The 20,719-nt window shown below is 47.1% G+C and overlaps 1 protein-coding gene across 1 annotated transcript in view; it reads right to left on the bottom strand.

Moving 5' to 3' along the window:
* Positions 1-2,346: 2,346 nt before the first annotated feature.
* Positions 2,347-20,719, bottom strand: part of TBPL2 (TATA-box binding protein like 2) — a 57,247-nt gene continuing 38,874 nt past the window's right edge. The window contains exons 5-8 of the mRNA XM_075329891.1: positions 19,372-19,539; positions 6,669-6,763; positions 3,039-3,269; positions 2,347-2,501 (exon numbers count right to left, since the gene is read on the bottom strand). Of these exons, the coding sequence (XP_075186006.1) occupies positions 3,190-3,269; positions 6,669-6,763; positions 19,372-19,539 (343 nt within the window). The 3' untranslated portion in view covers positions 2,347-2,501; positions 3,039-3,189. The remainder of the gene's footprint in view (positions 2,502-3,038; positions 3,270-6,668; positions 6,764-19,371; positions 19,540-20,719) is intronic.

Raw genomic sequence — 20,719 nt, 5'->3', positions numbered from 1 at the left:
CTGCTGTTTAGGTACCTTAGGGGGACCTCCAAATGCGACATGGTGCCCGCAATCTTTTTCAGACAAATTTCCTTTCCAAAACTCAAATACTGCTCCTTCCGTTCCAAGCCCTCCCATTTGTCCAAACAAAGATTTCAGACCACATGTGAGGTATCACCGCGCTCATAAGAAAGTGGATAAAAAACGTTGAGGTCAAATTTTTGGAATTACCTCTTGAAAAAGTGAGAAAATTGATGCTAAAGAACATTTTTGAGAAAATTGTTAACATTTTCAATATGACAACGTAACGTTAACAAAATCTGTGAAATACTTGTGGGTCCAAAATGCTCACTATACCCCTAGATAGAGGCCTTGAGGGGTCTAGTTTCCAAAATGGCATCACTTGTGAGGGGATTCTTCTGTTTAGGTACCTTAGCGGACCTGTAAATGCAACATGGTGCCCGCAATCTATTTCAGCCAAATTTGCTTTCCAAAATTAAAATATTGCTCCTCCTGTTCCGAGCCCTCCCATTTATCCAAAGAGGTTTTTGACCACATGTGGGGTATCGGCGCGTTCATAAGAAAGTGGGTAACAAGTTTTGGGGTCCATTTTGTTGTTTCTTCTAAAAGTGAATAAATTTGGGTTAGAGCAGCATTTTTAGGTAAAATTTAATTTTTGCTTTTTTTCATTCCACATTGCTTTTGTTCATGTGAAGCACCTGAAGGGTTAATAAACTTCTTGAATGTGGTTTTGAGTACTTTGGGGGGGTGCAGTTTTTAGAATGGTGTCACTTTTGGGTATTTTCTGTCATCTAGGCCTATCGAAGTCACTTCAAATGTGATGTGGTCCCTAAAAAAATGGTTTTGCAAATTTTGATGTAAAAATGAGAAATCGCTGATAAACTTTGAACCCCTCTAACTTCCTAACAAAAAAAAATAATTTTGGTTCCAAAATCGCGCTGATGTAACGTGGACAAGTGGGAAATGTTATTTATTAACTATTTTGTGTGACATAACTCTCTGGTTTAACGGTATAAAAATTCAAAAGTTGAAAATTGCAAAAGTTTCTAAATTTTTGCAAAAATTTAAAAAAATTTTCATAAATAAAACAAAAAATATTGTCCTCAATTTGGTACTAACATGAAGTCCAATATGTGACGAAAAAACAATCTCAGAATCGATGGGATCGGTTGAAGCGTTCCAGAGTTATAAACTCATGAAGTGACACTGGTCAGAATTGCAAAATTTGGTCTGGTCATTAAAGGTGAAAATTAGCTCCGTCACTAAGGGGTTAAGTTAATACTTTGTAGCGCCCCCTTTTGCTGCGATTACAGCTGTAAGTTGTTGGGGTATGTGTCTATCAGTTTTGCACATCGAGAGACTGAAATTTTTGCCCATTCTTTCTTTGCAAACAGCTGGAGCTGAGTGAGGTTGGATGGAGGCATTTGTGAACAGCAGTTTTTAGCTCTTTCCACAGATTCTCGATTGGGTTCAGATCTGGACTGTGACTTGGCCATTCTAACTCCTGGATACGTTTATTTGTGAACCATTGTATTATAGATTTTGGATATCTTTGAGAAATGGTTTTCTCCTTGCCACTCTTCCATAAAGAACAGATTTGTGCAGTGTACGACTGATTGTTGTCCTATGGACAGACTCTCCCACCTCAGCTGTAGATCTCTGCAGTTCATCCAGAGTGATCAAGGGCCTCTTGGCTGCATCTCTGATCAGTCTTCTCCTTGTTGGAGATGAAAGTTTGGATGGACGGCCGGGTCTTGGTAGATTTGCAGTGTTATGATACTCCTTCCATTTCAATATGATCGCTTGCACAGTGCTTCTTGGGATGTTTAGTGTTGGAAATCTTTATGTATCCAAATCCGGTTTTAAACTTCTCCACAACAATATCATGGACCTGCCTGTTGTGTTCCTTGGTCTTCATGATGCTCAGAACACTGAGACTATCACATATCAAGTGCATTTATACGGAGACTTGATTACACACAGGTGGCTTATATTTATCATCAGTCATTTAGGACAACATTGGATCATTCAGAGATCCTCAATGAACTTTTGGTGTGAGTTTGCTTCACTGAAAGTAAAGGGGACAAATATTGCACTCCCCAATTTTCAGTTATTTTTTAAAGTTTAAAATAAGGAATAAATATTGTTAATCTTCACAATTGTGTCCCACTTGTTGATTCTTCACCATAAAATTTTAATTTTTTATCTTTGTTTGAAGCCTGAAATGTGGGAAAAGGTTGAAAAATTTAAGGGGGCCAAATACTTTCGCAAGACACCGTATGTGTTGAAGACCTCAGCTCACTCTGCCCACAGGAACACACATTAGGAGAGCAGAAGAACATAACATTTTTATTTTAGCACAATTTTCATAAATAAAGTTTCTCCCCACAACACCAATGCTTCTCCCTCCCCAAAAAAAAAAAAAAACAAAAAAAAAAAAACTACGTTGTTTTCTTTAAACCTTTCAAAAGCGTCATAAATTTCTGAACGTTCTTTTGCACCTACAAGAGAGCAAAGAAACATTGATCTTTCAGTGGACAACAAATGTATTAAAGACAGCTGGACATTGCAGGTGAAGTTTAGGCCGGTTTCACACATCCGGCTTTTTGCCGTTTTGCCGGATCCGGCGCTCTCCCGTACAGATAATACAGTACAATGACAGCACAACAAGCGCCGGTCACATGCTGTCATGTGACCGGCGCATGTGACCCGGAAGTTACAGCGCTGTCATTGTACTGTATTATCTGTACGGGAGAGCGCCGGATCCGGCAAAACGGCAAAAAGCCGGATGTGTGAAACCGGCCTTACACAAGTCTATTGCTGGCATAACCTTCATGTTCTGGAGAACTGTTACAGTTGCACCAAGGTTCTTCTGTGTAAGCTTCCTAATATTTTCACCAGTGTGCCACAGATCTGTGACAACACATAGTAGCAAGAGGAGACAGTCGCACTCTGTAGCGCTGTGTGGAACAATGACTATGGGAATATAGACATTCATTACTGTCATGAAAGAAACATGTAAAAATTGAGATACTTACAAAAATTCGCCAGATTTTGTGAGCCCAACAGCCAGCGGCAAGGTAACTTCATTTTTGTGGGGTCCTTATCAAACTAATGCCTCTTTGGGAGGTGGAAGTGGAGGAGAAAAACCAAAACAAGAGAAAAAAAAACAAACAAACAAAAAAAACACTACGTTGTTTTCTTGAAGCCTTTCAAAATAGGATAGATGTTTTCAAAAGCGTCATAAATTTCTGAACGTTCTTTTGCACCTACAAGAGAGCAAAGAAACATTATTCCCAACTCTACCTAGTCAGCACTTTACCTTGCATTAGGAGGTGGGGAAACCCCCTTCTATGTGATCACTGGGTGCGGGGGTCCAACCTCAAGGGCTTCCATTGATCCCCATAGTGCTCCAGTACCGGGTCCTGCATGGAGAGAATGTGCACATTCTGGACCTCTGCTCCAGTCATTGCATAATAGAATTGTAACAAGTGCCCACAAGTGTCTTGGCAGAGGGAAAAAAAAACCAAAATCATAAGTTGCCTCTTGTATCATTACACTGAAGGAGGCCATGCCAGGCTTAGGCTATGTGCGCACGTTGCGTATTTGCATGCAGTTATGCTGCGATCTGCACCGCAGCGTAACTGCATGCGTCCTGCGTCCCCAGCATAATCTATGAAGATTATGCAGGAGACGTGCGCACGTGGCGTATTAGAGCGCAGCGCTTCGGCTGCTGCCCGAAGCGCGCGTTCTAAGAAGTGACATGTCACTCATTCCGTGCGCTCTGCATGCAGCGCCTGCTCTGTCTATGGGAGGGGCTGCAGTCAGAGCGCATGAAATCAGCTTTTTTTCTCTTCATTACGGACTCTTTCTGCAGCGATTTGAAGCGCACATGTGCTGTTCAAATCGCTGCAGAAATTTCTGCAGGGACAGTACACAACGTGCGCACATAGCCTTAGGCTGCTTTCACACATCCGTTTTTTTGCAGTGCAGCTAAATCCGGCTCTAAAACCTATGCAACGGATGCGGCGAAAAAAACGCATCCTTTGCATAAGTTTTTACATGCGGCCCGTCCGTTTTTTGCTGGTTGCGGCATGCTACCGAGCATGCGCAGTGCAAAAAAAACCGCATGCGGTGGCTGGATGCGTTTTTTGCTGCATCTGGCGTCCATAGGCATGCATTGGAAAAAACACCGCATCGGCCGGATGTGGCGCGATGCGGTTTTTTTTGCCGGACAAAAAAAAAAAAAAAAAAAAAAAAAAAAAAAAACACACGTGCCAGGCAACGTTCCATCCGGCCGCCGCACAAGCTAAATATGCTGCATCCGGCAAAAAAAAACGGACCGAACGCAAGGCCATGCGGCACAATCCGGCACTAATGAAAGTCTATGCGGAAAAAACACAACCAGCGGCAAAAAAAAAAAAAAAAATTGTGTTTTTTCTGCAAAGAGCTGGATTGTGCCGCACAGCCAAAACTGGATGTGTGAAAGCAGCCTAAGGCTATGTGCGCACTTTCCGTCGTCCTACATGCAGTTGTAAACGCACGTTTTAGCCTTTATTGATTTAGCCAAAGTTGCCTTTTTCAGAAATTTAGCGCAGAAAACGCATGCGTATTTACCGCGTTTTAGATGCGTTTTTAGCACTTTTTCCATGCGTTTCCACATGCGTTTTCACAGATGCGTTTTCAACATCAAAACACTGCTAAATAAAGATTAAATAATCAAACAATGAAAAAAAGAGAAAAAAAAGGGACAAATCTATATTAATGGGAAAAATAATGGAAAAAGATATATTTAATAAAATTATAGCGTTAATATACATTTTATCGGTAAAATAGCAATAAATGCATATTATTCTTAGATTTAATTGTCGGATTATGTGTGTGTGTAAAGGGACATATCAAATCATTATTTTGATGTTCAAAAAGCATGCGTTGTGGTAGTCCAAAACGCATGTTTTCTGCAATGAAAAAGCAGGTAAAACGCAGGAATTTTGATATTTCTTGCTTTTTGCTACTTCTCATTGGACTTCAATGTTAACAAAACGCACCACAAATGGCAAAAAAAATTGACAGGGTCCTTTTCTGAACGCATGGTTTTTGACCAAACTTATGCAAATTATGAGATGCGTTTGGAAACGCAAAGTGCGGACAAGAAATCATGAATTCTCATTGTCTTTAATGGAAAACCAAAACGCATGCATTTGGGCACAAAAACGCTGCAGTTCAAAACTGATCCTAAACGCACCTGAAACACAGGTGAAAACTGAAAGTGCGCACATAGCCTAAGGCTACGTTCACACATCAGTTTTTTGGCATCAGGCACAATCCAGCGTGTGCTTGATGCAACGTATCCGGCGCAGAATATGCAAAAACGGATGCACCGGATACTTTTTTTTGTTTTACGGATCCGGTATACCAGATCCGTCAAAAAAACCAGATCCGGCGCCTCTGTTTTTGCATCAATTTCATCTGTTTGGTTTTTTTTGCTGGATCAGTTTTTACAATAAATTGGAGCTTGCTCAGTTTAAAAAAAAAACGGATCTGGCGGCCGCATCCGTTTGCCGCATCGCGCTGGATTATCGCGCCGGAGCATCGGCGTCCATAGGCTTCCATTGTAAATCCCGCCGGATCTGACGTGATACTTTTTTTTTCAGAGACAAAAAACGTTCAATGAGACGTTCCATCTGGCTGCCACAATGAGTAAATACGCCGCATCTGTCAAAAGCCGGATGCAACGCAAGGCCATCAGGCACAATCCGGCGCTAATACAAATCAATGGGGATAAAACTGATCCGGCGCCGGATCCATTTTATCCGTTTTTTTCTGGATTGTGCCTGTTGGGAAAAAACAAACAAACAAACAAAAACACTGGTGTGTGAACATAGTATTGCTGGAGAAGCAGTAAGGCTAAGGGGGATAGATCCTTCCATCTACGCCAGACTCTTGGTGTCAAAGTCGCAAGTAATTTTTGCAACAGATCTTATCTTAAAGGGGCCTGATCTTTCACTGGACAACAAATGTATTAAAGACAGCTGAACATTGTAGGTGAAGTCTACACAAGTCTATTGCTGGCATAAACTTCATGTTCTGGGGCAACTGTAACAGTTCACCAAGGTTCTTCGGTGTAAGCTTCCTAATCTTTTGACCACCTTGTGCCATAGATCTGTGACAACACATAGTAGCAAAAAGGAGACAGTCGCACTCTGTAGCGCTATGTGGAACAATGAATATGGGAATATAGACATGCATTACTGTCATGAAAGAATCATGGAAAAATTGAAATAGTTCCAAAATTGGCCAGATTTTGTGAGCCCAACAGCCAGCGGCAAGGTGACCTCATTTGTGGGGTCCTTATCAAACTAATGCCTCTTTGGGAGGTGGGGGGGGGTGGAAGTGGAGGAGAAAAAAAAAAACTAAATAAAAAAAACACCACAATTTATGGGCAGACAGGAACCTTCAGATTGAGAATTTAAATCCGCCTGAGACTAAAGAGCAGGAGTGGTCAATCAGAAGGTATGACCCGGTGTAATTAAGAAAAAGACTGATGACACATCCTATCTTTCTAATGTGAACAGGGGCAAACTGAACTTGAAAAATAGTAACAAAAAGGAGATGATGGTTTCACTCTGTAGAACAAGGTCATTACAAGTTACACTCCATAGCCTTACCAGTTAACACCACCTTTCCAGAAACAAAGATCAGGAGCACAATCCTTGGTTTCACCATCCTGTAAATAAGCCCTGGAAATAATTCCGGTTCGTAGCTGTAAAGGAAAAGGGGAAAGTCAGAATTTTGAGCATTAGATAACACTAAAAATCTATCAGATTATTGGTGTTTAGGAGTTTAAAGGATAACTTTTTTGGGGGAGGGTCAATGCATTTTACAATATCTATATAGTTAAAAAGGGGATCTGTCAGCAGGTTTTTGCTACTTTATCTGAGAGCAGCATAACAAACCACAATCCTGAATCCAAAAATGTATCACTTAGATTACTGGGTGCAGCCGTTCTGACCCAATCAATGTTTAGATTTAGCCATGTAGCAACGTTTAGAGAGCTGCCCCCACCCACATCAGACTCTATACAGTTTGTACATTGACAGTAAGGTGTCAGAGGAGGGGCTGTGCTGGACTGCCATGCTTAACATTGTAGTCCTGGTAATGATAAGTCCTGCTGTTTAAACTTAGAAAATAAACAAACAGATCGGACCTTGATAACACAGGCATCACTGAAATCTGTTTTAACCCTTGGAGCAGGCTGGCATCAGATTACATAGCAAAAGCCTGCTAAGATTCCCTTTAATAGTCACACTCGCCATGTGTTATCAGTATAGCTCCCCTCCTGCAGAACACTTGAGGGGTTTTTTTTCGGGGAGGGGGGGGGGGGGGGGTGCATGTCAGTACACAATTATGACAGTGAGCTTCCTCAACTGACAAATGCAAGAGCCACATGGCATTTACCAGTATCCCTCTGAGGAGAGAAGGTGGCTTTAGCTGCCAAAGGGTGTAACTAGAAGTGGGCACCGAGATCGATATCCAACAACCCCTTGGAAAGGTTTAGGTGTTGCCTATATGGTGACTTTGGCCATGACACCTGTAACGTGGACAACAATTGCTGCTAAAAAGCAGTACAATACCAGTAAAACAATCTGGCCAAGATGGAGTTTAACTCACTTGTTGTGGTGCCATCTGGTGGGTGGGAGGCCAGAACGAGACCCTGTTAACTTGCACCATTATGTCGCAAACTCTGACTGCGTGACAGGTGTCATGGACAGTCACCATGTAGCCCAAGCCTTCTGGTAACCCAGTTATCGACTTATAAATTTCCAAGAGGCACAACAGAGGAGCAGGCCAACATGAAATATCTGCTGTCTGATGTAGAAATGTGGCGCCCAGGGAAGGGGGTACTCTGTCCCAGGCGGTTGCAAATGGGAATGTCGCTCTGGTGGCAGTTGCCCGATCCCGTGCCCTGGGCCTTCTCTTGTAAAGGGGATTTTTTTTTTTTTTTTTAAAGTATGTATAAAAATCGTAAATTACTTACCGGTAATTAATTTTTTCCAGAAGCCACGACAGCGTCACCAGAGAGATAGGGTTTCCTGTCCTAGGGTGGGCGGACCTACAGAATTAAAAAGGGGCGGCCTCTCTCCCCTGCCTCAGTTTACAAAGCACAGAGGATGAACAATAATAACGAAAATGGCATAAATATGAACCATCGCAATAACCAGTACAACAAACAATAGTTAGAACGTGGATCCCAAGAACCAAAAGTGAAAACAGAACAGCGGTAGAATAAAAAAAAAAAAAAAAAAAAAAAGGGGGAAGCAGTGGTGCTGTCGTGGCTTCTGGAAAAGAAAATCATTACCGGTAAGTAATTTAAGATTTTTCCCTTCACCACGACAGCACCACCAGAGAGATTCCGAAGACCACTATATTAGGGAGGGACCACAGCCTCTAGTACCAGTCTACCAAAAGGTCATATCCACCGTGGCTGACAAGTCTAAATGATAGTGTTGCCTTCTCCTTTGAGTACCTCCATGATGACAGACTTGTGGAGAAAACCTTCGACTTCTTGCTGCAATGCGAGCTGTCGTTCCCTCGACCTGCCAAGCGATGTAATCATTAATGACCCCACAGGGCTTGAACTAAACTGCAATCTCAATCTATCTCTAATGATGCCTTGAATCAAACACACTGGACGAGATATTCTGCCAGGCACAAAAAAAAAAAATAAAAAAAATAAATAAATAAATAAATATAGGAGAGACGACCGCCAACTGGGATAGAAGCATCATCTGGCCGGCATCTTACCAGAGGTAAAAGGTGCCGAAAGAGAATCCAAACCGCTTTTTCTTGGGGTCCTTCCACCCTTCCTGGGATGAGGGCTGCCTCCTCCTGGACACTCTTCCTCCTGAAGCTGCGTTGCCTAAAGGGGACAAAGGAAACTGTTGGAAACCCCCTTGTCCCCTGCTTTTTCAAGGAGGTCATCAAGGGTCTTTCCAAACAGGTATTCTCCCTCACACGGTAGGGCACACAGCTTAGATTTGGATTGTGAATCTCCAGCCCAGCCTTTCAGCCAAAGAACGTCTTGCAGAGGTAGCGAGTGCCGCTGATATTGCTGACAACTGCAGAGTAACTCCTGACGAGTCTGATAGGAAGGGAGCCACCCCTTTAGCCTTAGAGATATCTGCCAGCAGCTTCTCACAGGGAATGTCTTGGGTAAACTGATCCTCTAGATGTTGGAGCCAGACCATTAGGGATCGTAACACACAAGTACCTGCGACTGCAGGCCGGAGCGCTCCTGCTGTTGTCTTCCAGGCAGAATGCAGGTAGGAGTCCGCCTTGCGGTCCAAAGGATCGTTCAAGGATACGAGATCTTCCAATGGTAAGGCAGACTGCTTCAACGTCTTGGCTATGGCCACATCAATTTTTGGACACTGATCCCACAGAGGCATCCTCCTCCTGGAAGGGATACTTTTGTTTGAAAAAGGACAGCGGGTAAGCTCGTTTTTCTGGGTTGTCCCACTGATCCTTAATCAACCTCTTAACCTTATGGACTGGAAAGGTGTGACATTTCTTGTGTTCCAGGCTGTGACGGGGTGTACAGCAGAGCAAGGAGAGACAACAGGCCGAGGATGATCCAACAGGTTTACTAACAGGAATACAGGAACAGCACACGACAAGTCCAAATAAACCAGATTCGGGGGCACCTCCCGATAATCCAAAGTGCCAGATCACGACGTAATAGTCCTTTTCAGAGTCCCAGAAATCCCACACAATCCACTGGACGGCGAGATCTGTCCACAGAATCAGATCTCGCTCCCTTCCTCTTCAAAACTCAGCTCCCAACTGCACTTAGAAACAGGAGTGTATTGTCTGAACTCGTGGGCCCGCCCCTCAAGGGTAGGGGTCTATGCAATGGTTGGGCTCACTAGAAGATTCTAGAAGGTTGGCTCCGAGATGTCTACAGGTTTGTGTAGTTGGCGTTATCCACTGCTTACGAAACAATGGGAAGTTCCCGTGGCTGTGCGGACAAGAGATAATTGCATTATGGGCCCAGAGACACAGGAGATGTGGGGGAAGGTATGGTTACTTACATCCCAAGACATTTCAAAGTGTTCAGTAAGTACAACCAAAGGAAAGTTACATCACATCCTGACATAGTATTACAGCAAATACAGTGAGAAGGTAAAATACATCACATGGCATCGTATACAAAAAAATATGGAGAAAAGCACATACATCATGACAATCCCTTTCCCTCCCAACTTGTGTACGTACTAGGGACCTCTACAGGTCGCTGGTTAAGTACACGCAGGCATGGCTGACAGGACTCAAGGCTCCTCTTGCCTAGACAGTCCATCTGCATTTTGGTGTTGGCTGTCTCTTCTATACTGTATGGTAAAGTTATAAGGCTGCAGAGCCAGGCTCCATCGTAATAAGCGTCCATTGTCCCCAGAGACTCTGTTCAGCCAGGTGAGGGGATTGTGATCAGTAACCACAGTGAATTCTCGCCCATACAGATACGGCCTTAGTTTCCTAAGGGCCCACACTACAGCCAGACATTCTTTTTCAACAGTTGCATAGGCCACTTCTCGGTCCGGCAGTTTCCGGCTGAGATAGGCGATGGGGTGTTCGTCCCCAGCTGCATTCACCTGCCTGAGGACAGCTCCCAGTCCATAAGCAGAGGCGTCCGTTTGCACAATGAATCTCCTCTTGTAGTCTGGAGTAGCCAGGACAGGATCGCAGACCAGAGCGCCCTTCAGCCGGTTAAAAGCCTCATCACAGGCTGGAGTCCAGATCACCAGCCGGGGCATTGTTTTCTTGGTCAGGTCGGTAAGAGGCTTGGCCACAGTGCTGAAATGAGAAACAAATTTTCGGTAATAACTGGCAGTGCCCATAAAAGCCATAACTTGTTTCTTAGTTTGGGGTACAGGCCAGTCTCTAATAGCCTGGATTTTGGCAGGCTCAGGACGGAGCTTCCCTCCTCCCACTCTATGCCCCATGTACTGGACTTCACCCATCCTCAATTGGCATTTATCAGGTCGAATGGTTAGGCCGGCTGCAAGAATCAGGTCCAGAATAACGGCTACTTGATGCAGATGCTCCTCCCATGTGTGGCTGAAGACGGCGATATCATCCAAGTAGGCACAAGCAAAGTCACCACATCCCCGGAGGATCTGGTCCACCATTCTCTGGAAGGTGGCCGGGGCATTTTTCATTCCAAAAGGCATGCTTAGAAATTCATACAGACCAAAAGGGAGTTATTAAAGCGGACCGTTCTCTCCCTTCCTCAGTTAGAGGGATCTGCCAGTATCCCTTACTGAGATCCAAGGTAGTGACATATCAGGACCCAGCCAGTCGGTCTAGAAGTTCGTCAATTCGAGGCATTGGGTAAGGATCGCTGACGGTATGGTCGTTTAGTCGCCGACAGTCCACACAAAATAGAGTACTCCCATCCTTCTTGGGTACTAACACCACAGGTGAGGCCCAAGGGCTATGGGAGGCCTGGATTACCCTAAGCTGTAACATCTCCAGTTCGTGCTGCATGGTGTTTCAAACTGATTCAGGTACCCGGTAAGGATCCTGTTGTATGGGACGGATGCCCTGAGTGTCCACAGGATGTTGGGTGACGGTGGTTCGACCTGGTTGGGATGAGAAAGCAGCCCGTCTCTGTTGAAGCACTTCCAGCATCTGGATTTTCTGTAAGGAATCCAGGTGATCTCCCAGGGGAACCTGTTCCACAGTGGATGGGGCCTTCGCTGCTTCCACGAGATCAGGTAGCGAGTTCTCATCATCTTGACCATCTTCTGAAGCCAACCGACAGCTTGCTATCATTGGAATGTTCCGATCATGGTACTCCTTAATCATATTCACATGGACAGTCTTTTGCCTTAGCCCCTGATCATCTAAAGAAAGAAGGTAATTGGTATCATTCAGTTTTCTGAGAACCTGGAAGGGACCCTCTCATGTGGTCTGCAGTTTATTCTGCCAATGGGGAACAATCCTTAAGACTTGTTGTCCTTCTACAGACTCCTGATAGCGTGCTTTACGGTCATACCATGTCTTCTGTCTGGTTTGAGCCATACTCAAATGACTCTGGGCAAAACTAGCATGTTGGGCCAGGGTTTCTCGCAGCTTTAGGACATAAGGGACAACAGGGGCTCCTGTATCTTCAACTTGCCCCTCCCAGTATTCCTTGAGCAGGGTTAAGGGTCCTCGGACCATTCTTCCATAGAGTAGTTCAAAGGGGGAGAACCCAGTGGACTCCTGGGGAACTTCCCGATAGGCAAACAAGAGATGGGGTAGGTACTTCTCCCAGTCTGAATCTCGGTCAGTGAAGGCCCTCAGCATATTCTTCAGAGTGCCATTGAATTGTTCACAAAGTGCATTTGTTTGGGGATGATACGGGGTCGTTCGGATCGCTCGTACTCCACAGGTGCGCCACAGACACTGGACCAACTCTGACATGAACTGGGAGCCTTGGTCCGACAAGATCTCACTGGGGAATCCTACTCTGGTAAAAATAATAACCAAGGCCTCGGCCACCTTGGCTGCAGAAATACTTGACAAGGCCACGGCTTCTGGATATCGGGTGGCATAGTCCACAACAGTGAGAATGTACTGCTTTCCAGATTTACTTGGTTTAGCCAGAGGTCCAATGATAACAACAGCTACTCTTTGAAAGGGTTCTTCTATTATAGGGAGCGGTTGCAGGGGTGCCTTTGGGTGATCTCCGGGTCGCCCTCTACGCTGACATATGTCACAAGTTCGGCAGAAATGCGCCACTGCTTGCGAAATCCCCGGCCAATAAAAAGTTTGAGTCAAATCGTCTCTCGGTGCGGGTTTTGCCTTGATGGCCAGCAGTAGGAATGTCATGAGCCAGGTGTAATAGGGGAATTCTGTACTTCTGAGGAACAATCAGCTGTTTGCTATACGTCCAGGGCTTATCTAGGGAGTCGGCATTGGCAACCCGGTACAGAAGTCCATTTTCTCTGATAATTCTTTCTCCGTTCTCCCCTAGCTGCCCTATGTCAGCTCGAGCTCTAAAACTAGCAAGGGTGGGGGTCAGTCTCTACTTCTTGTCTAAACTGAACTTTATCCCCACAAGAAGAATCACTCACCGGCTGTAATGGCAGTTCTGGTGGCCTCATTTCCATGGATGGGTTGTACACGTCCACATGGGCTGCTCTCTTGGCTTGACTTCTGGTTACCGCACCGACAAAGTGGCAATGAAGATTCCCCACATAATTTCCTAGAAGAACGTCTGCAGGGAGGCCGCTCATCACACCGACCACACATTGTTTGGCCCCAAAGCCATAATCCAGGGTCACACTCGCTCTTGGAATATATCTCTGGGTACCTCCTGCCAGTTCAATGGCAATTCCTGGTCCCTTTTGAATTGCTTCTGGTTGAATTACTCGGGGGATCGGCTATGGTGAGGAAAGCCCCAGTGTCACGGAAGCCAACAACTTTTTGGCCATCCAGCACGACCTCCTTTAGATGTTTGTGCTGAAGATCAGAAGAACAGGTGGCTGGATCTCGCACCCCATAGACTCCAGGTAGGGGAGCCAGGATATCAGAGTCACTTGGCAAGTCATCAGGCACAGAATCCAGCTCTTCTCCTGGTGAAGGTGTCTGCAGATAATGAACGGGCAAAGGCGGTCTGTAGCTGTTCTGCCTTCGAACACCTGGACATTGGAATTGCATGTGCCCAGGCTGCCCACATCCATAACATCTGCACTCTGGGATTCTTCCTCCACGTTGTATTCCCAAAGGTGGAGCAGGAGTAATGCGAGGCACAGTCACACGAAAGGTCCCCATGAGTTGACAGTCTAGGGTGATTGTGAACATTGGGGCCAGAAGGACCAGGGGCCGCCAGCGTTGGGGGCTGGTGTTTTTTTTCCCCTCACTGAGTAGTAGTTTTTTCCACTTAGGCTTGATGGTGAGAGCCTCATCCTCTAGAGCTGCAGCTTCCTCCACAGTGGCTGGTCTCCCTTTCACGCAACCATTCCCGGATCTCAGCGGGGCACTTGAAGTAAAACTGCTCTTTTAGGAGGACCTGGAGGACGGTTTCCTAGGTTAAGGCCTCCTCTGCCTCCAGCCAACGATGCCACAGATGTTTGAGTTTATGGGCATACATCTTGAAAGACACTTCCTCATCACATGCTAAAGTACGGAACCGAGTCCTGTAAGTGTCTGGCGTTACAGCATAATGTTCTAGAATAGTCTGTTTAATATCCACATACTCACAGTTCCACTGAGGGTCTGTGACGCCCTGGACAAGCCAGGGGTCACAGGTAATGACATCACCACACCCTACACCCTGGTTAGGCACATCAAAGCTAGACCAGAAATCCTTGTTGCCTTCCCCAGGGGCTGATGTCCACACCAGGGGGTGGAGCCAGGCGGTTGGTCTCCACCCACCAAGGAGTTCACAGTGCTGGAGGAGGAAAAACACAGGCAGTCAGAGGGAGAGTTTAGCTCAGGCAGAGCTTGAGTGCAGAAGAGTTAGAGTGACAGCTTAAGAGCCTGAAGTTGGTCCGGGTGTGTGCCCCGGACAGAGACAGCAAGGTTAGCAGACGGCGGTGACCGTCTGCAGGAGTGGCCTATCGGAGGTGCCGTGAAGACAGTGGATGGGTGGTGACCCGGCGGTACCGGACCGGTACACAAGGAGAAGCCAGCACCATTGGCAGGGGCCTTTCGGATCCCGGCAAGGCTAGGAGTCGCCGTGAATTTGCCAAATCCGTCAGTGAAGGGGACCTCCGGGTTTCCAAACAACTAAGTCCCGATTGAAGGCAACAATCCAACCGTATGAGAGAGACACCGCCATGGCACCAGTTTCTCAGGGCCAGCGCCTGCGGGCAAAAGAGGGGCTCCTCCGGCCCATATCCAAGTCGGGGAGCGGGTTACCGGTGGGAACCCATCGCTACCAACATTACACAAGGTGCAGGGAAAGAGACAGTCACCGTTAACTACCGGGGAAAAGCAACAGCAGCCGTCCGTGGGAACTGTCTTTCCAGCCGAGTGTTTTACCGAGAACTGTGTCACCGTCTCAGGCTGAGTGAGTACCACCGTGCCGTGAGGCACAGCGCTGCCGCCCCCGCGACCCTGCACCTCACCAGGCCCCGCACCTGGCCTGCCATCCCTCATCCTCCACCCCATCACTGGGCCCCGGGACAACCAACCCCTACCCACGGAGGGGAGAACTAACAACTCTGCTGCTCCCTGTCACCGCTCCCGGGATCCCCATACAGAGCAGCGGTGGTGTTACCAAAAAAAATCACCACCACCGTGGGTGGCGTCATGGACAATAAATCCCCAAAACCCTTCCCCTTTTCACTCACGGGCGAGGAGCGCCACTCGAGTCCCCGGGATCCGGCCCATCGCTCGAGCCACCGAGCAGCAGCGGCCGCAGCAGCAGCGGCAGCCGGACCCGAGCAGTGGGAGAGCGCAGCGTCCCCTCCTCCGCCCGCGACAGGTCCATAGCTCTATAGGCTGCGGCAGCTCCACCCTCTAAGAGCCCAACCAGATGCCGGGCGCGCTCCCTTTCTGGGACTTCCATTAATCGACACTGATGCTCAGAGTCCTGGAAGAAGCCCTCAATGTCACCAGCAGCCTCATTAAACTGCATGAAGTCTTTGCGGGAGACTCTGGGAAGTTCCCTCATGGTGGCTGCTGGGGTTACAGTCTGTCGAACCTCTAGCGGCTTCCACAGCGAGCTACTTATCCAGGAATGCCATCTCCTCCATCCTGCGCTCCTTCTCTTTAGCTCCACGCATGACCTCCATCTTATATTCTATGGTGGTCTTCTCTCCCAGCAAGGCCATCTCCTCCTCGTACAACACAACCCACTGACTTTTTTGGGTATTTACCTCCGGCTGCCATCTTTCTTCCGTTTGCTGGGAGGATCCTTCCTCAGCATCATTTTACTAGCAAACTCCTTCTAACGCCTCAATCAGCTGCTCCTTGGAGAGTCCCTTGTAGCTGACTCCCAGTTCACGGGCCTTTGTTTGTAGGTTCACCGCAGTCCAGTTCTTGTACTCTGAGGTTCTGGTTCCAGCTGTTGATGGGCCGTTGTCCTCCATTCCTTCTGCTCTGATCCCACCGCTGCCAACCAGTTTGTGACGGGGTGTACAGCAGAGCAAGGAGAGAGACAACAGGCAGAGGATGATCCAACAGGTTTACTAACAGGAATACAGGAACAGCACACGACAAGTCCAAATAAACCAGATTCGGGGGCACCGCCCGATAATCCAAAGTGCCAGATCACGACGTAATAGTCCTTTTCAGAGTCCCAGAAATCCCACACAATCCACTGGACGGCGAGATCTGTCCGCAGAATCAGATCTCACTCCCTTCCTCTTCAAAGCTCAGCTCCCAACTGCACTTAGAAACAGGAGTGTATTGTCTGAGCTCGTGGGCCCGCCCCTCAAGGGTAGGCTATGCAATGGTTGGGCCCACTAGAAGATTCTAGAAGGTTGGCTCCGAGATGTCTACAGGTTTGTGTAGTTGGCGTTATCCACTGCTTACGAAACAATGGGAAGTTCCCCTGGCTGTGTGGACAAGAGATAATTGCATTATGGGCCCAGAGACACAGGAGATGGGGGGAAGGTATGGTTACTTACATCCCAAGACATTTCAAAGTGTTCAGTAAGTACAACCAAAGGAAAGTTACATCACATCCTGACATAGTATTACAGCAAATACAGTGAGAAGGTAAAATACATCACATGTCATCTTATACAAAAAATATGGGATGAAGAAAAGCACATACATCATGACACAGGCCAATGAACATAATGTCCTCAATGGATTCTCGGCCCTTAGCATCTACAAGCCCTAACTGCCTTCAGGAGGAGATGACAGACTTCTGTAATGGGGAAACACTGCTTACCCCTGACGTCCTCTTCCGAGAATGACCCCAAGGAAGATAAGGAGGCCCCTGATGCAGAATCAGACGTCTATCCTAACTCCCGTTCTCGTGTGGCAGAAACATCTGAGGATGTAGCTCCGGCAAGCAAGGGGAAGCTCTTAAGGGATTCCCGAACCTCCTCCCGAGTGACGTCCCTGAGGCTACTGGTGAGAGCTGGTGCTTCCTCTGCTAACATGAGCTGTATACAAGCTGGACACAATTTCTTCTGGCTATCTGATGGTAAAGGGGCCTTGCATAACGGACAGTCTCTATTTGGTTTTAGCCGATAGTTTACGTGGCTGATCCAAAGGCCCTGTCACACACAAAGATAAATCTTTGGCAGATCTGTGGTTGCAGTGAAATTGTGGACAATCAGTGCCAGGTTTGTGGCTGTGTACAAATGGAACAATAGGTCCATGATTTTACTGCAACCACAGATCTGCCAACTATTTATCTCTGTGTGATGGGGCCTTAAGAATCGGAAAAAAGGGGACAAGGAAAACCCTATTAACTGGAATTACTGACCACAGGCCGCTTACCCCAATCCTGCGCAAACGGTACCGGTTTGGGCGGGCATGCTCTGCGGGAAGCAGCTGAACGCTATGCGGGGTGACTCTTACTGGAACGACTGCCACTGCTCCCATGGTGCAGAGACCTCTTTGGTGACTGCAGTTTGCCTTTTTCGGTAGCACAGGAAGACTCCTGCGAATCCTCCATGCTGAAGCTGGAGGTTTCGGCCGGAAAAAAGCAATGTATCCACCAGCGTGGACATTCAGATATACTAGCAGCAATTAGCGGTGGGCAGCGCCATCTTGCCGCCCACCGCGCATGCGCAGAACCGACATCCGGTTTCCCGGCATCAGTTCCTGAAGCGGGGGGGGAGGAGCTGCCGCGCGTCCACCTGCTGAGCCAGCCGCCGGGCGCTGAGCAGGGACACGGGAGAAGGCCTCGGTTACCTGAAAGGGACTGCCGCCAGGCACCGCATCAGGACCGCTGGAGGTAAGCCTTCCCTCATACAGTCGTTCCCAGGGGAAACCCCCCGCCGACGCATCCAGGGCGTAGGCCATGGAGCCCGCAGCCTTCAGCTCCACTCAGCCCCAGGTCCGTGCCATCCTCTTCACCGTGGCAGCGCCACAGCACTGCAGGGTCTCCATCCTGGGGCAGAAAACCGAAACCGAGGCAGAGGAGAGAGGCCACCCCTTTTATTTCTGTAGGGTTTCCTGTCCTAGGGTGGGTGGACCCATCTCTCTGGTAGCACTGTCATGGTGAAGGGAAACGTTAGTGTACGTGACGCCACCTGCGGGTTGCGGTTAAGGGTGGAGAACCGCCGCGGCTGAATGTGGGTACTCCCAGGGCTGGTGTTGGTTGCAGCAATGATGTTAGGCCCTCCGCAGGTAAAGCCATGCCTGGGAGTTGTTAAGGGCAACAACGGAGACCACACACACGGTTGTAATAAACAGTTTCGACTTACTCTGACCCATGGATGACTGGTTCAGGTCCCATGGAGTATCAGTGCCAATGTAGTGACTCAGGTTGCTCTGTCCCCGGCCCGCTCTGTTGGGTGGGTCCCCGTAGCAGAGCATTTGGGGCCTGAATGTCCCTTTTGGGGGGGGGGGGGGGGGTACAGTCTTCTCCGTACGGCGGGCAGTGCGGACCCTGTGGGGAGGTAATTGTCCAAACCCCAATCTTAGTTTACTGCTGATGCCCCCGAATTATTTGGGTCGGTGAAGTCCATGAAGGTGTCCTCAGCGGGCAGGTGATCATCAAGCCGTGTAGAACTGGCGCCTGATCTAGGGCCCTGTGCATGCTCTGGTCCCAGTGGTACTTGTCCGTACCCACCCTGGTGGCCTCTTGTGGCCCCGGGTCACCGTTGCACGGACCCAGCGCTAGCACGTCCGCACACCTCCGTGACACACTGTTCTGTCCCCTCCCACCAGGCTGGCTAATCCCTGGACTCATTCCCAACTCTAGGCGACCATCCCCTTACTTGATTAATCCTTTAACCCCGGTGTGGAATGGAGTGGAGAACTAAGATTTTGGTTGTGCTTTGATGGTATCGGCACTGGTACTCCAGGTCCCAGGGGGTAGGTCCTACATCCCTAAGAAGATGCAGTTCCTTGTAGTGCCCCGAGTGGCTCAGGGGCGCTACAGAAACAGTTAATTGAAAATTCTTATAATCTGTCGCTTATTCACAATAGTGGTAATCTAGCTAGTCATCACTTAAAGCTTTTCATTGAAAACTAAAACCCATCATACATTTCTTAAATGGTTGGATCAAAAAGTGACTGTGGAACATTAAATATGACAAACGTCCAATTTTTTTGTTTACTTTTTTTTAACAGATTTCAAAATGGTGAGTTAATTTTTTGGCAAATTCAAAACAAACTCATGCAAATTAAAAGGCACAAATTAAACAAAAAAAAAAAACCACACACAATAATGAATCAGGCTGAAGGAGTTACCTGCTGAACTGCTGGTGAGTAAGGGCCAGACCTTCCAGCCGTATTGGGAATCTCACGTCACAGCTTCCCACCATGTTCTGGATTTTAAAGTCAAGAAATCTTGCAGGAAAGCCCAGCTTTTGTACAATCCGGGCGTACTTCCTCGCCGCCAGCCGAGACTGGTCTTCACTGAAAGAACAAAATCCAACACAAGCTAGTCTTTTACAGGACAATATAAATATATACAAACTCACAAAATAAATGCAATCGTGCAGTGTAAGGCATGGGGACAGACCCGCTAAATACAAATACAGTTGGTATGGAAATTATTCAGTCCCCTTTAAAATTTTTCACCCTGTTTCATTGCAGACATTTGGTAAATTCAAAAGTTCATTTTTTTTTCTCATTAATGTACACTCTGCACCCCATCTTGAACCCCCCCCCCAGAAATGTAGACATTTTTTGCAAACTTATTAAACAAGAAAAACTGAAATATCACACGGTCGTAAGTATGCACACCCTTTGCTCAGTATTAAGTAGAAGCACCCTCCTTTTAAGCTAATACAGCCATGAGTCTTCTTGGGAATGATGCAACAAGTTTTTCACCCCTGGATTTGGGGATCCTCGGCCATTCTTCCTTACAGAGCTTCTCCAGTTCCGTTCGGTTGGATGGTGAACGTTGATGGACAGCCATTATCAGGTCTCTCCAGAGATGCTCAATAGGGTTTAGGTCAGGGATCTGGCTGGGTCGGTCAAGAATGGTCAGTTATTCTGTAGCCACTCCTTTGTTATTTTAGCTTAGGGTCATTGGCTGAAGCTTCACCTTCCAACAAGACAAGTCTGAGGTCATGAGCACTCTGGAAGAGGTTTTCTTCCAGGATCTCTGTAATTGGCCGAATTTATCTTTCAATGGCAACCAGTCGTCTTGTCCCTGCCCCCATAGCAGGATGCTGCCACCACCATGTTTTACTGTTGGGATTGTATTGGGCAGGTGATGTGTAGAGAAAACTAAGCACTGCTCAACGCTGCGAATTATCATCAAAAAGTTCTTAGTCTCTGACTAGAGAACCTTATTTCTCAGTCTGAGAGTCCTTCATATGTTTTTTTGCAAACTATGCGGGCTTTCATATGTCTTGCACTGAGGAGAGGCTTCTGGCGGGCCACTCTGCCATAAAGGCCCGACTGGGGGAGGGTTGCAGTGATAGTTAAGTTTGTGGAGCAGTGCTCCTGACGTATGTAAAGCACTGCGGAATAAGTTAGCGCTATATCAAAATAAAGATTTAAAAATAAAGATTGTGGAACTTTCTCCCATCTCCCCACTGCATCTCTGGAGCTCAGCCACAGTGATCTTAGGGTTCTTTACCTCTCT

Source organism: Anomaloglossus baeobatrachus, chromosome 12 (assembly GCF_048569485.1).
Source record: "Anomaloglossus baeobatrachus isolate aAnoBae1 chromosome 12, aAnoBae1.hap1, whole genome shotgun sequence".
Taxonomy (NCBI): Eukaryota; Metazoa; Chordata; class Amphibia; order Anura; family Aromobatidae; genus Anomaloglossus; species Anomaloglossus baeobatrachus.
The sequence above is the reverse complement of the archived record's forward strand: the minus strand, read 5'-3'. Positions and strand labels throughout refer to the sequence as shown.